The following is a 15,860-nucleotide window of genomic DNA, read 5'->3' as shown; positions in this document are numbered from 1 at the left end:
TTACACACTGGATGTGGTATAACCAGCTGAACAGCTGTTTATTGCTTTTTTTTTTTTTTAAGATTTTTTATTTATTTATTTGACAGAGATAGAGACAGCCAGCGAGAGAGGGAACACAAGCAGGGGGAGTGGGAGAGGAAGAAGCAGGCTCATAGCGGAGGAGCTTGATGTGGGGCTCGATCCCATAACGCTGGGATCACGCCCTGAGCTGAAGGCAGACGCTTAACCGCTGTGCCACCCAGGCGCCCCTGTTTATTGCTTTTTAACACACAGAGTACCTAGTATGTGCAGAGTCCTTGTTAGGCACTGAGGTTGGAGATGATTAAGAGAAGTTTACCGTTTGCTGTTAGAGACAAAACCAGAAATACATACAATTGTCTTACCCAGGGCTTTAGTTTCTTGTGTTCCCAGATTTCTTAATCTTGTTAGCATAATGTATAAGGGCCTCCCACACACGCCTGGCCCCCAGTCCCTGGTGGGTACGCGCACCTTGTATTTGAGGCAGAGGTGCTCAGATAGCGGGACAGGTCTGCCCTGCGGGCGTTTGAAACAGAGAGAGGGCACGTGCAGGCGGGAGAGAGAATTCCAAGCAGACTCTCCACCCAGCACGAACCCAACGCAGGTCTCCGTCTCACGACCCTGAAGTCACGACCTGAGCTGAAACCGAGAGCCAGATGCTTAACCACCTGTACCCCCCCGGGCGCCCCAGTAGGCATTTTGATTCTAGCTGGTGTTCTTTCCCCTTTGTCTCACACGCATGCACGCCTACCACCCAAGCAGAAGTGTTGTTCTGGGGGTGAGAGGAGAGCTGGTGGAGGGGCTCTGGAAACCACTGCCTGCAGCTGCCCAGGACCTGGATTCTCCAGACCGTCTGCCCGTCTCCTAGCCAGTAAATGAAGGGAATATTAGGACCCAGCACTGCAGTCCTGGGAGGACTCAGCTCTGACCCTCTGGGTGCCGGAGGACCAGGGAGTGGCTACCTCTGACATGGGGACTGACGTGGGGGCTGGAGAGAGGGCATTTTTTCCCCCATGCGTCCCAGTATGCAAGCACAGAACTTGACTGAGCTGTGCTCTCAGGCCTGCGCGTTACTGTGTGTGCAATGCTTCCACAAACGGATTCTGAATTAAATAAGGAGAAAGTGGTTGAGTTGCCTGATTGTTGCAGGAAAGCGTGTGTCTCCTGTGGGCAGGATCCATTTTGCAGAGAGGCTGTTGAAACAGGATAGCTTGAGAAAAGAACTTGGAGCAGTGTTAGCAGGTCCATCCTCGAGGAGACCTCCTGTCACTGAGGGAGGGTCCCCAGTGTGTTTAAATGGGCAGAATTGGAATTTGTGACACAAGGCAGCATTTTTGTTTCTGAGCCAAGCATGTTGGCCCATGGGGCCATCCAGTGAGACCCGGGCCTTATGCCCTCCTGAAGTGCAGGGCGGGGTTGTGGCCCTGCTCACAGACCCTCATTGTTCCCTCACCGGCCTGCTGGGTGAGCTGGGCAGGCCCAGCCCCGGAGGCCATCTTCGGGGACCAGCCAGGGCGGGGAGGTGGGGATGGGTGGCCACCAGCGTGGTGCCCGGAGCTACCCCCAGGGCCCTGTGGCCCCCGGAGTTGAGCCTGCAGAGGTCATGTGCTCCTTTGTGTGGATCCCTGCCTTGCTCCTTCCTTGTGGATGGGGGGTCTAGGCCTCCCCTGGTCCTTGCTGGCTGCTGGACTCCCCCTTGACTTGACGGTGCTGCCTCAGGGCTGACCACCGTGGTTCCCACGGGAGCCACTCCTGCCTGGCGGCATGGTGACCTGTGTTGTCTCCTTGTTGTGGGTTCCTGACTTAGGAAGAAAGTGCGCGGTGGCCCCTGGGCTGGGTGCAAGCAGACAAGTTGACAGAGGGTTCTGTGGCCTGAGAGCCTGAGGAGCTCCCCTCCTCCCCACGTTGCCCCAGCAAGAGGAGCTCGGCTTCAGGCTGTTCTTGCCCACACAGCTGCTCTGTTGTGTTTCCTCCCTTTGCGCAAAGGTGGTTTGGAGGAGTGGGAAGGATTGAAAGCAGTGGACGTGCCATGTTAGGCTCACGTGTGTTTGCTAAGTTTATTTCTTGGAGTCCGCGGAAGTAAGACTTCGAGTCTGCCGCGGGTTTTCCCCCCGGACTGACCACCCAGTCTGCCCCCATGTCTGCAGCCCTACTGCCTGGTGGCTGTGTTTTGTTTTGGGTTATGGGTGCCCCACGGACATCACAGAGGACGCAGGGCCCCTCCTTCCACAGCTTGGGTCACTCAGGCTCCCGCTGCCCCTTTTGAAACAATAAGTAGTGCCCAGAGATGTTAGGTGGCCTAAGAGAGGGTGCAGCCTGCTGCCCAGCTGACGAATAGCGCTTAGCAGTGTGGTTTGTGAACTTGTCATCAGAGAGGATCTTAGGGAGCATGGGGGGAAATGCTGGAATCCCTAGAGAGGTACGGCGCCCCAGAATTGGAGTTCAGTGACCCGGCAGCCACAGCCCCCACTGCCAGCCCCGCAGGCGATGCCTACACACCCGGTCTTGGCATTCCTTGTCTTTCTCCTCTTCCGCCAGCCGTGAGCCCCGGCTGCCGTTCCCCTGCTGCCCTCCCCCCTCTGCAGGGCACTCTAGGGGTCTTGGTTTTATGGGCACCTGTGAATACTTGGGGATTTTTGCTAGGGTGGACAGTGTCGTTTTATGGAAACACGCATTTAAGATCCCTGAGTGCCTGATCTGAATTAGGAGACCTGAGGGGTGAGGGCCGCCAGTGCTCCTGCGGCAGGGGGCAGTGTCCCTGCTGGCGTGCCTGCCCCGGTGAGCACATGTGCCGTTTTGTGCTCGCTTTCTGGTTAACACGGGGTGACTGACCCATGAAAGTCCTTCTTAACTGGCATCTGGTGTCCCCCTTGCAGGTATGACCTGGATGCCTGTGACATTCAGGAGAAATACCCGGATTTATTCCAAGTGAACCTGGAGGTGGAGGTGGAGCCCAGAGACAGGCCCAGCCGGGAGGCCCCACCCTGGGAGAGCACCAGCATGAGGGGGCTGAACCCCAAAATCCTGTTTTCCAGCCGGGAGGAGCAGCAAGACATTCTGTCTAAATTTGGTGAGATCTTTGTTTTCCAAATACATAGCAGGTGGTGCTGCCACCACCGGAAACTCCTGGGGCCTGGGCTTGCGCCCATCCCTGTGTCCAGCTGTGCACAGGCATAGGGAGGCCCAGAGCTCCAACTTGGGACCTCCCCCGACACCAGCTTTCACACCTAGCGTGCTCGCATTTCCCGGATTCACGCCGCCACAGCTGCTCCCATACCCCCAGGACCCCGGGCAGCCCCTGCCCTGGGGGTCATCATGAGCCTGCTGGGAGGGTCGGGTTGGAGTCACTTGCTATTTTCAGTGCACCTGGAAGAAGTCAGGGCTTTGTTCTGGACCTGCAGGGGATAGCGGGGCAGATAGTCCCTCTCCAGGTTGGTTGTCTCGTGAGCAGTTAGAAGAAAGGGGTGCACACAGTCCGTCGGTGGGCGGGGCTCACGGTCTCACTTGCTGACGGAGACACGGTCGTCTCCGCGTTCTTGGTTTGCGTGTTTTACGTTCTCTTCCCTGAGAAGCGTGTGTCTGCGCACGTGCATGGGGCAGCATCCAGGCCGACACGGAGCTGCTCACAGACTGGACCCTCTTTGCTGGTCAGTGCAGGTTTCCCAGTGCTTCGGAATCGGGCGTCCGGCCACGTGGCCTGGATGCTCCGTGAGACGCTTTGCAGCCCAGGGCCCCGTGGCCCCTGGCCGGCTGCTGCAGGCGGTGGTGGCATTCTGGGCTGGGCTCCTGACACGCCCTTCTCCCTGGCAGGGAAGCCAGAGCTCCCCAGGCAGCCCGGCTCCACCGCTCAGTACGACGCTGAGGCAGGGTCTCTGGATGCTGAGCCCACGGAGTCTGATTCACCACAGAGCGGCAGCACGGACACCAGCCACTTCCTCCACACGCTGGATTGGCATGGTGGGTGTGGGGCACCTCCAGGGACCGTGCGCCCCAGAAGCAGCTGATCCAGCCTGGCATCTGGCAGGATGTGCTTGGTTCTCACCTGTGCATTTTCTCCACTCCTTGGCTTCCGGCGAGGCCTCAGTCTGCCGTCCTGTCTGCTGTGCTTTTCTTTTCAGAGGAGAAAGACACAGGGACAGGCCCAGAAGGTCAGTTTGCCAAGGAGAGCGCATCAGTCCCAGCCGAGGATGCAGGTGGGAGTGAGCCTTCTGATGAGGAAGCAGCGACACTGTCAGCTGAGAGCAGAGACGCAGCTGACGAGGACACGCCAGACCCAGCAGCGAGGGCGCAAGAGCGAGAGCTGATTTTTGATGCGGCCACGCCGGCCACACCACAGGAGCCCACGCCGCAGGAAGACAGTGTCGACCTCCTGGGGCTGAACTCCGAGGCAGGGCTGGCACCCCCCATGCAGGCCTGCGGGGCAGCCCCCAGTACCGCCGACCTGCTCAGCCGCCTCCTGGGGGCCCCTGACCCAGCTCCAGAGGTCCCCCCAGGTGACCTGCTGGGCGGAGAGACCCCCTTGCTCTTCTCAAGCCCAGCCCCTTCCTTGAGCGCACAGAGCCCACCCCGCGAAGGGCCGGCTGCAGTTGGTACGTTACTCCATCCAGCGTGGGAATAGAGGGTAGGGTTTTAGTTGTTTGGCCTTGCTGTCAGGATGACCTGGGATGGACGGGGTGGGGTCAGTGCTTGGCCCCTCGGCCTCCCGCTGGAGGAGCAGCCCCCAGCCTGCTGCAGGAGGCGGCTGCTCTGCGGGTCAGACTCCTGAGGCCCCTCTCGCACTCCCGTCCCAGGAAGTGCTAGCCCTTCGCTCTCACGGGCTGCCTCTCCCAGGAGAGTCTAGGGCGAGGGCATCCTGGCATCCAGCACCTTCTTGGAGTGGATGCTGCGTCTCAGCCTGGGTCTGAGGGGCCACGGCGCCGGCTGGGACTTGCTCAGCTTCACAGCGGATGCTTTGGGCCAAAGGCGCCTACGTACCTCCACCCATTTTTCTGGGTGTCCTTCCGCAGCCGACCCGTTTGACCCTCTCCTGCTGCCATCTGGTCCAGACACCCAGCCCTGCTCCAAGCCCGACCTCTTTGGTGAATTTCTTAATTCCGAGTCTCCTGCCGCCACCCCCGCATCCTTCCCCTCGGCCCACAGCGCCCCACCCCCAGCCTGCAGCACCGACTTCCTGCACCTGGGTAAGCACCGAGGTGGCCTGGGGAGGTGGGCGGCGCAGTCACCTGCCGTGGACCCTTGGCCGATGGGGGGCTGCCGTGGGTTCCCCCTCCCCTGGCAGGGTGACACAGCCTGTAACTGTCCATCCCATGCACTCTGCAGGGTCTTACTTTTTTATTTATTTATTTATTTATTTATTTATTTATTTATTTAAAGATTTTATATGACACAGCACAAGCAGGGGGAGCAGCAGGCAGTGAGAAGCAGACCCCCTGCTGAGCAGGGAGCCCAACGCAGGACTCGATCCCAGGACCCTGGGATCATGACCTGAGCTGAAGGCAGACGCCTCACCGACTGAGCCGCCTAGGCCCCCTCTGCGGAGTTTTAGAGGAGGGCGGAAGGCAGTTTCTGGGGGCATCAGCACGCGGCTGCTAGTCTGTGTGGCTGGCCACAGGGTGGGAGGTCTTTGAAGATGTGTAGACACTTGTTGTTCCATGAACAGCAGCTCTGTTTGCTGACCCTCTCGTCCAGTAGGTTAGTTCAGTGACCACGTGACACATCCATGGGCCCCTGAGGAAGGAAGAAGTGGGTTAGTGTGGGCCAAGCCCAGTGCAGCTCCCTGGGGACCCTGGGGATGCGTGAGCTCAGCCGTGCTCACACATGAGGGGGGACAGAGGGTGCTCTCCCAACCTCCCACAGAGGGGCTTGTGGCTGCCTGCCCCCACAAGGGGATACCCCAGATGGCGCTGCTGTCTTTCCAGGGGATCTACCGGCAGAGCCTGGCAAGATGACGGCCTCAAGCAGCCACCCGGATCTGCTGGGGGGGTGGGAGGCCTGGGCTGAGGCGCCGGCCCCCGTTCCCGCTGCAGAAGGTATGAGCCCAGCCCCATGGAGGCCAGTTCTCAGGTGGGACCCCACTCCCAGAGAAGGAGTGTGGGCCAGGAGGGCTCGGCAGGAGGTGATGTGAGGGGTCCCTGTAGCGCTCCTGGGTGGTGTCCTGTGTCCCACGGTTCCTCTGCCTCCTGGAGGCCCCTGGGGGTCTGTGCCATGGGTGGCATCACAGGGCCACGCCCTGTCCTCTTGGGAACGCTCCAGTAGTGAGCTGCCAGGAAAGGCCTATGACCCGTGTCCCCTCCTGTATTCACTGATGTGTTTGCCTAGGAGCAGCCCCTAGGCTGAGGCTCTTCCTAGGGCTGGATGGTGACTTGAGAGATACTGTCTCTTGATTTGCATTTTTTCATCAGGAAGAAGGTCAGCGGTTACTTTGCAGGTTTTTAGTTATTTGTATTTCTTTCTTTACAGAGGGAATTCAACTTTTTAAGATGTTATTTTTGTACGTATTTATCTATTTAGAGAGAGAAGGAATGAGCAGGAAGGGCAGAGAGAGAGAGAACCGCGACGCGGGGCTGGATCTCAGCCCTGAGATCATGACCTGAGCCCAAACCAAGAGTCAGATGCTGAACCAACTAAGCCAGCCAGGCAACTTTGGAATTCAACTTATTTAAAATTGATATATAAGAACTCTTTACATAGGAGCAGCTGCCACTTGTACCAATTATATAGCGTTCCATCATGGTAACGCCTTCAAACCCCAGTGTCTCACCTTCAGAGTACCGTCCAGCTTCTGCCCTTGGGAGGAACATCATAAATCACGTTCACACTTGACATGTGTTCCGGGAAGTGGGACTCCAGGGTCAAGGCCATGCGAATGGGTAGGCTAGCTTCTTTAAGGCAGCAGCTCTGGCTGCACGTACGGCCGTGTCTGAGGCTGGTGTAGGCGCAGACACTAGCTGAGCGCGGCCTCAGGAGCGTCCTGGGGGTGCACCTTCTCATGCCCTCTGCCCTTCTCCAGGTCCCTTCTTCTCTCCAGGAGGCCAGCCTGCCGCCCCTTGCCCCCCAGCCAGCTGGACCAAGTCTCAGAGCCTGGACCCATTTGCAGACCTCGGTGACCTCAGTTCTGGCCTCCAAGGTGACATGTGGGGCCCAGAGCACTGGGAGGAGGTGTAACCTGTGTGGCCCTGCTCCCCTTGCAGGGACTCAGGAGCCAAGCTAACACGGGAGGCGTCAGGCACGTGTGGGCCGTCTGGGGAGCAGGGACTTGGAGCCGTGGAGGGATGGACAAGACGCCCCCACCCAGCACCTGTGCCTCCTGCCCTTGGCCTTGAATCTCCTGGGGAACGTGTCCTCGCGGTCCCTCTCGTCTCCTCCAGACGCATGTGGGGCATTGACTATTGAGACCATGAGTATCTGAGCGGGTTCCTTATCCCTTGGCAGTCAGCTGGCGGGTGCAACTCCATGCCGGAAGCAGTGTCTGCTGGGAAGGCCCAGGGCAGTGGGGGCTCAGGAGGCAGAGCTCTCCTCCCACCGCAGCTTTGTGGCCGCTCCCCCAGCCCCTCACGGCACCTGGTAAACCTTCAGTTTGGTTTGGAGGCAGATATTCCTTGGTGCTAGGAGAACTCTTGGCACCTTGTACTTTCTTGTTCCCCTCTTGTGATGTGGATTGGGTCTACAGGACCGCCTTTCCTCCACCGGCTCACGTCTCTGCTATATTGGGGCTCACTCTGCGTCTGTCTTGTTGAGCCCCTCTTTCCTAGTTTGAGTAGTTCCTGGCATTTCAGGTTGCGTCGTCTTTCTGAGGGCATTCCTGGGAGTTTGGGTTTGCCCTTGACCTTCTGCATCTGTGTGGCCTGTGTCTCTGGCCACTCACACGGGCGGGGCGGGGGGGGGAGCTGCCCAGAGCCTTCTTGGCGGGTGCAGGACCTCTTAGATCCCTAGTGACCCATCCTTGGGCTGGAGCCCGGCACTCAAGGCTGCATCGGGGCCCTAGGCCCTCCATCACATGCCCTCAGGAATTGGGATCCTGATGAAAGCCGATGGAAGGGAAGGAGAAATAGACAAACTCAGACTCTGGTTGTAGATGTCAGACTCCTCTTGAGAAGTGATCGAGCCTCTGGACGTGAGGTTGGCACAGTGATGGAGTTGCTGGGGGCACCCCCTGCCAGCAGGGCCCCGTGCCCCATGGTGTTCCCAACCCTCGGCACTGCCTGCGCAGACCACACCCTTTCCCAGGCACTTCTGGGCTTTCATGGAGACTGATGGTCCCCCGACCACATGGACTGGACAGTAGGGACTGCAGGATAACCATTCAGTCTTCACGTGCTTCAACGCTGAACAGTAAGTGGGTTATTTAGGAAACAGAATGGCGTGCTAAACCCGGTGAATGTGGACACGGCATGGCTGAGCCGGCACTCGCGGCCTTCTCGTCAGCATCAGGAGCCCTCCCCTCAGCGTGTCTGAAGAGATAGCAAAATAAACCCAAAGCAAACAGAAGGAAGGAAATAATAACCAAAATCCGTGAAGTAGAAAAGTGATGAAACAAAACCTGGTTCTTTGAAAAGATAAGAAAGTTCAAACCTCAGTAAAACCGGCAGGCACAGCTCCCCTGGGACAGATTGAAAAGGGTGATCACACAGGGACATGAGCACATCCCCGCAGATCCCGGGGACCGCGAGGGTGCGCGGCCATGGGTACTAACACTGGTCACGTCCTCATAGCTGGTCCCCGCAAACCGCCATGGGGAGCCTGTTGTGAGAACATCCCCGTGACTGTAAGGGAAACGAGTTCACACTTGAACGTCTCCCAGAAAGGGGACTCTCCAGTCCTGGGTGGGGAATTTCATTGGAGAATTTTACCAAATGTTTCAAGAATTCATACCAATTCCCCAGTGTCTTCCAGGAAATAGGAAGAGGAGGGACTGTTTTCCAGTTGATCTTAGGAAGCTAGTGTTACCCTGATACCAAAATCAGAGTCTGTACAAAAACAGAAAACTGCAAGGTAACATCCCTCATGAGTGTAGACGCAGACTGAACAACACAGCGTAGAGAACCGCCCTCACACGGAGAGTCGTGCACCACAACCAAGGAGGGTCTATTCCGGGAACAAGGCTGGTTCGCCATTCCACAGCTGGGTAACAGGGTCTGCCACATCACGGGCCCAGCAAGAGCAGTCGGCGCCCCGGCCAGCAGTGCAGGGAAGGCTGCTCGTGGTAGGCAACGTGGGCTCGTGTGCTGGGGCTGCAGGGCTGCAGGCGCGGAGCCGGTGAGGACAGCCAAGGCCGTGGCGGATGGAGAAGCAGACCACTCACGGGTGCATAGATTCCACACGGTTCCTCCCGGAAAGCCCAGTGAGGATTTCCACAGACACGGACAAGCTCATAGTGACGTTTATTTGGGAAGCCAGAGGACCTCGAGTGGCTGAAATATCTGCAATGGAACAGGGGTGTGGGAGGCGTCGCGCACACACACAGCGCCCCCCCCCCCCCCCAGCTTTGGGCTTAACGTTGTAGCTGCTGAAACCAGCACTGCCTGGTGTCGGAGCCGAATGGAGCAGGGGACCCACAAGTGGACCCACACACGCAAGGCCAGCGGGTTTTTGACAGAGGTGCAAAACCACCGCAGACGGTGCTGGAGCGATGGGCCGTCACAGGCAGAAAAGTGACCTCATCCTCACGCCTCACACGCCGGGGGCTCCACACTAGTGCCGGACTGAAGCGTAAACACGAGACGCTTCAGTGCCTGGAGGAGGACAACATGGAGGGGAAGGTCTCTGGAACCCAGGGCGTGGTTTCCTGTCACCACGAACCACAGTGGAGATAACAGTGCGTTGCCCGTCGTCATCACAAAGTTTGCTTCACTGAAGTCTGCGGGCTGGAAAGACGAGCTACGGATGTAGAAAACACGTGTTCGAGCCCCATGTTTGCTCTAGAACTGACACTGGGGACACATAAGCACAGCGACAGACAAAAAGCCGCCCACTCACGACGTGGGAGTAGCGTGTGGGGCACCCAGCACAGGGGCCGCCTGGCCGGGGGCCACCAGGGGTGTGGCGTGGCAACAGTGGAAGCTGTGTGGGTGGCCCCAGGTGCTGGTGGGGGTGTGAGATGGCGCGGGCGCTCCACCACGGAGCCGGGCGGTTTCCAACCAAAGTGAGTGTGCAGCGACCAGGTATCCCAGAGCCGCGGCAACACTTCGTTCGCGGTGTTCGTAGCAGCTTTGTAACTGCCCCAAACCAGAACCAGCCCTGAGGTCCTCCCGGGGGCCAGGGATTGAACACACCGCGTTGCGTCTGGGCCACAGAATGCTGCTCAGCAATAAAAAGGAGCAGGTCCTGCTTGAGAAGCACCAACTGCAGAGCTGACACTCTGATTCCGTCTCTAGAACATTCTTGGAATGACAGTCTGGGGCAGGGGGCGAGGGGGAAGCAGATGAGCGTTGCACTCACGCTGGTGTGCCCGCATCTGTGCACGTGGTCGTCCGTGCACACGCTCACGCTGGTGCGCCCGCATCTGTGCACGTGGTCGTCCGTGCACACGCTCACGCTGGTGCGCCCGCATCTGTGCACGTGGTCGTCCGTGCACACGCTCACGCTGGTGCGCCCGCATCTGTGCACGTGGTCGTCCGTGCACACGCTCACGCTGGTGCGCCCGCATCTGTGCACGTGGTCGTCCGTGCACACGCTCACGCTGGTGCGCCCGCATCTGTGCACGTGGTCGTCCGTGCACACGCTCACGCTGGTGCGCCCGCATCTGTGCACGTGGTCGTCCGTGCACACGCTCACGCTGGTGCGCCCGCATCTGTGCACGTGGTCGTCCGTGCACACGCTCACGCTGGTGCGCCCGCATCTGTGCACGTGGTCGTCCGTGCACACGCTCACGCTGGTGCGCCCGCATCTGTGCACGTGGTCGTCCGTGCACACGCTCACGCTGGTGCGCCCGCATCTGTGCACGTGGTCGTCCGTGCACACGCTCACGCTGGTGTGCGTGTGCCGGCTGGCACAGCCCAGCTGTGTGAGCTGGGACCCGGGGGCCTGCAGGTGGCTGTGCATCTGTTTCAAAATCAGCAGTTAAAGAAGCAGCTGTGCATCCTGAGGGTGAGTGGGGAGGCGGTGCCTGTGCTTGTCCCCACGTGCGTACACACTGTCCCTCAGCCCCTGTGGACGTGAAGGCCTCGAGACAGCAGCCATCACGTGTTTGGACACTCAACCCACTGTGCACTGTCTCCCCAGGCTCGTCGGCTGGATTTGCTCCTGGGGGTTTCGGCCCCAAAGCAGCCCCCCCTCCCACGGGCGGCAGCTCCTGGCAGCAGACAAGTCGGCCCCGGGCCCCCCAGGCCAAGCCACCCCCCAAAGCCTGTGCACAGCCAAGGCCTAACTATGCCGCCAATGTGAGTGTGATCGGCAGCCGAGAGGAGAGGGGGGTCCGCGCCCCCAGCTTCGGTAGGTCCTGCCTCGGTCTCCTCTGTGTGGCTTTTTCGAGTTTCCTGTGAAGTAGTTACAGCAGCGTCCTGCCCTGTTTGTCCAGCTCATGGCCCGACCTCGGAAAGAGTGTTCAGTGAGGCCCAAGTCTGTTCGCTCAGTGCGGGCCCCCGTGGGGGTGGAGGGGAATGCTGCGGCCAGGACATGGTGGCCAGGCCCACACTGTCCGGGAGCCCGCAGCTGTGTTTGTCGGGACGGCACATCCACGTTGACCCCAGAAGGTGACGCATATCAGCCCAAAGGGTCGTTGAGCTGGAAACAGTTCTGCGGGCTGAGGGCTGTGATGCATGCCAAGTGGAGATGGGCAGGCCGCCCGTCTCTGACTGGAAGCGACCTGGCTGCTTTTCTTCTGAGGCGTCATGGCAGCACCTCATGCCCCCGGGGTGGGTCTCGCGTGCTGTGCACTGGTGGGCAGGGCCCCAGCGCGTTGTCTGTTGGCCAAGCCTCCGTTCTCCCGTAGGTCAGAAGCCAAGAGTGTCCGAGAGCGACTTTGAGGACCTGCTGTCCGACCAGGGCTTCTCCTCCAAGGCCGACAGGAAGGGGCCCAGGACCATGGCTGAGATGCGGAGGCAGGAGCAGGCAAGGGACGCGGACCCACTCAAGCTGAAGGTGAGGGCGGGCTGGGTGCCCCGGGTCTGCGGGTGGGGCGGCTTCACCCGGAGCCAGCCCGCAGCCGCCTCGTGAGACTCCCGACTCCCGGATCCAAGAGGGTCTGTCTTAGTCCAGTGCGCTCGCAGAGATGGCAGCTTCTGTTTAGACCTGGGTGTGCTGTTGGACGTGGTACAGGCTGACTAAGTGCTTCGCTGCTCTGGAGACCTGACCACATGTAACCCCAGACAGGGCACGGGGTGACGAGGGCCATCTGCTGTCCAGGCTGGCCTGAGACACAGCACTGCCGAGCGGTCAGGGGCCCTCTCTGCAGGACGGGTTCACCGCGCAGCTCTGCGGGCCGTCTCGTCCTCTGCAGTGTGTCGCCAAGCCCAGGGAGTGGTGTCAACTGACAGAAACTTGGGTGTCGGGTCTGTGTCTGGGCCGAGCATCGCACGGTCAGAGCCTTGCTCTGTGTGGTGGGTAGTGTGGGGCCATCGGAAGGATGGTCAGCGGCTTGGCAAGCGGGGGGCCAGAGGCCCTGATCTCTGTCTGCGGTCCACTCTCCGCAGCTCCTGGAGTGGACCGAGGGCAAGGAGAGGAACATCCGCGCACTGCTGTCCACCCTGCACACCGTGTTGTGGGATGGCGAGAGCCGCTGGACGCCCGTGGGCATGGCCGACCTGGTGACCCCGGGGCAGGTGAAGAAACATTACCGCCGTGCTGTGCTGGTGGTCCACCCAGACAAGGTGAGCACTGGGCAGGGGTGCGGGGGCAGGATTGGGGGTGGGGGGAGGATGGGGTGCCGGGAGCAGGTCTAAGGCCTCCTCCCCCCTGGTCCCGCCCCCAGGCCGCAGGGCAGCCCTACGAGCAGTACGCCAAGATGATCTTCATGGAGCTGAATGACGCGTGGGCCGAGTTCGAGAGCCAGGGCTCCCGGCCCCTCTTCTGAGCCCATTGTGGTCGAGGCTGTGCGTGTGGCTCACAGAGCCGGAAGCTGCTGAGCTCGACCTCCAGGGTCCCGTCTGTGGCCGTCGTGGCGTGGGCTACCGTGGCCACACCCGGATCGCTGTGCCCACCATGCTCAGTGGGCCTGGAACAGACGCCGCTCTCCGGCATGAGAAGAAAAAGCATTCCAAAGCCTCTGATTTTCCTTTTCTTTTTTTAGTCCCAAAGGAAACGTGTTGATTACGCTCCCCCCATAACTGTCACGGTTTGTGATTCATTTCATTCTGTCCAGTGGCCGTGGCCTCGAGAGCGCCTCTGCTCGTGGTAGAGTGCGCTGCTCAGCTGTCCTGCCCTGAACCCCGTGCGTGAACACTCCCTCTGTGTGTGATCAGCCTGGCGACCGCCTGTACATAATTAAACTATTTTCTGATGACGCTTGTCTTGGCGCCGTGTGACCTTCTCTGCGCAGCAGTGCCATCATCGGGCTCGTCTCGGCCCCGACCACGGAGATGAGTGCAGGAACCTTGGCTGGCGAGCAGCGAATTCGGGCCTCTGTGGGCCTCCGGGCAGCATGGCTTAGGGTCTACGGGTCGGCCCTCACCGTGAGCACTGGACAGGCCCCACAGTCACTGCACGTGCCCAGAACAGATACGCCAGTGCTGGCCCGTGTCCTCGTCCCGCTGGGTCCCCCCTCTGCAGAGGGGGGCGGACACGGGCCCTTCGGATGCTGTTGTTGAGGAAATCCAAAACGAGAGCTTTCTTTGATGAGAAGCCTGTTGAGGAAGCGCCGGGTGTTCGGTCCCACGCGGTCACTGTGCGTGCGGGCTTGGGGCCTTGGTCAGAAGTGACTTTAGAAGCGCCTGGGGTCATCCTGCTCCTGCCCTGGGCTGGCCCGGGCCGAAGCTGCCACTCCGTCCAGTCAGTGCTGCAGGCCTCGGAGAGCTCGTGTGCGGTCGGTCCCTCTTTATGGAGTCCAGTGCGATGCCGGAGAGGAGGAGGATTCCGTGGACTGGAGGGGTGCAGCCTCCGTCCCGTGTCCTGTTGCATGGGTGGGATGCAGGAGTTGGTGTGGACTTGAACCCTCGGTCAGTAAGGCCTGAGTGTGGACCTGGGCTGCTGCAAGCCCAGCAGCAGTGTCCCCAGAGAGGCCTCACCTAGCGTTGGACACTCTGGAAGCTCAGACCCCACCTTCCCCACCAGTGAGCACGCTGGCCCGAGACGCACTGGTCCTGAGGGTGTGTGGCGCACGAGGCCCGGGGCTCAGAGGACAGAGAGGCTCTGGCCGCCTGCCCTGGTCCCGTAGCGGGTCTTGTACCAGCAGGACCAAACCAGAGGCGGAGACCCTGCCTGCCCTCTGGCCCGTGGGCTTGGCCCCACCTCTCCCCTTCTGGTGCCCCCGCAGCTCTGAGTCTGAACTGGGGGGGGGATGGGGGAAGGTGCGTCTGGGCCTCCGCACAGTCCCTTTGCAGAGGTGACGGGCTCCCACGGTGCATCGAGTGACTCAGGCTGGTGCGGGCAGGCTCCCTGTGTTTGTTACGGGTTTGCTGCTATTTTTAGTCTCCAGCTCTTTTAACAAATAATGAGCAGCCTAAGTAGCTTCAGAGATTTCACATCAAAGCCGCTGTGGATCCTCTGGCACCAGGGCCAGACCCGCCAGGAGCCCCTGCCCAGCCCGTGCCACCCTCTGGGGCCTGCAGCACCCCACCCGCCCCTTACCTTCTCCCTTTGACACTGGCCCTAATTTACTGTCCCGGAGTGACATTCCAGAGGTTTCCACCTGCCCGGCCCCTAGAGCTCTTAGCCTACAGGCCCTGGACCCAGTGTGGGGGCTGCTCCAGTGCCCTGGCCTGTCCCCTGACTGTGGGGCCACAGTGATGAGTAGTCGGGAGCCAGACTGTCGTGGGCCTGGGGTGGGGTGGAGGAGCGATTCCGCCGGCACTGCAGGGTTCTTGCCTGGAGCTGCCTCCCCAGGCTGCCCCCATCTATAAACCCAGGACCCCATGCCCACGGCACGTCTGCAGAGGATGCCCCCACCCCCAGTGATTGGCGTCCTCAGGGCCAATGACGGACACTGCTCTGCTGGGTGTGTGGCCCACACAGGACGTCCCCACGCCCCCCTCCCTGACTGCTCTCAGGCCGTGGGTGTCACCCCTGCACCCAGGAGCCAGTCAGCCCCGTCTCTGGGGTCCTGGCCGCGGGGTTTGTGGATTTGTCTCTGTGCCTAGTGACGCGTCCTCCTTCCCGCCAACACCTGCTGTGTGTTTCTTGCGGCTCCTTGGGGGTGGTCCCTGTGGTTCCCGTGCAGGGTGGGTCTGAGAAGTCTTCCGTGTCTCCCTGCCAAGGGGGGCCCCTTCCAAGGCTGGGCACACCCTCAGGCAGCGTGGCCTCAGGCAGCGTGGCCTGTGTTCTTGGCTCCCGTTGGAAAACAGCCTTGAGGAGCGCCTGCCTGGCCGGCTCAGTCGGTGAAGCGTGCGTCTCTTGATCTCAGGGTTGTGAGTTTGAGTCCCCGGTTGGGTGTAGAGATTACGTTGAAAAAATAAAATCTTTAGAAAGGGAGAAAGAAAATGACTTGAGTTCTGTTTCTGCTTCATTTCTGGCTAATGTCCATTTTTGGAAAATGCTCGCTCAGTGAATAATTACTGAGCTCCCACCCCTCCAGTGCCTGTGGCCCTGAGTCTGGGGTCCTTGCTGAGGGGCATGGTCCAGCTCGGTTGCCCTGGTTGCCTGCCTGGGGCCTTGGAACAAAGGCCCTAGTCCGGGTCCCCCCAGGGTAGATCTGTCAGGCCGTACAGGGCACTGGAGTGACAGGGTGTGTCTGCTCGGCCTGCCTTTCCTGG

The 15,860-nt window shown here is 60.2% G+C and overlaps 1 protein-coding gene across 8 annotated transcripts in view; it reads left to right on the top strand.

Annotated features, from left to right (window-relative positions):
• The window catches only part of GAK (cyclin G associated kinase), a 58,921-nt gene extending 43,333 nt beyond the window's left edge, over positions 1-15,588 (top strand). For all 8 annotated transcript variants that reach the window (XM_026485922.4, XM_026485920.4, XM_057309657.1 and 5 more), the window contains 10 exons: positions 2,895-3,088; positions 3,829-3,975; positions 4,137-4,607; positions 5,025-5,198; positions 5,937-6,047; positions 7,028-7,144; positions 11,239-11,448; positions 11,948-12,096; positions 12,648-12,824; positions 12,926-15,588. In XM_026485922.4, coding sequence (XP_026341707.2) covers positions 2,895-3,088; positions 3,829-3,975; positions 4,137-4,607; positions 5,025-5,198; positions 5,937-6,047; positions 7,028-7,144; positions 11,239-11,448; positions 11,948-12,096; positions 12,648-12,824; positions 12,926-13,027 — 1,852 coding nt within the window. In that variant the 3' untranslated portion in view covers positions 13,028-15,588. The remainder of the gene's footprint in view (positions 1-2,894; positions 3,089-3,828; positions 3,976-4,136; positions 4,608-5,024; positions 5,199-5,936; positions 6,048-7,027; positions 7,145-11,238; positions 11,449-11,947; positions 12,097-12,647; positions 12,825-12,925) is intronic.
• Positions 15,589-15,860: the final 272 nt, after the last annotated feature.

This window comes from Ursus arctos, unplaced genomic scaffold (assembly GCF_023065955.2).
Source record: "Ursus arctos isolate Adak ecotype North America unplaced genomic scaffold, UrsArc2.0 scaffold_9, whole genome shotgun sequence".
Taxonomy (NCBI): Eukaryota; Metazoa; Chordata; class Mammalia; order Carnivora; family Ursidae; genus Ursus; species Ursus arctos.
This window is presented reverse-complemented; position numbering and strand designations above follow the sequence as displayed.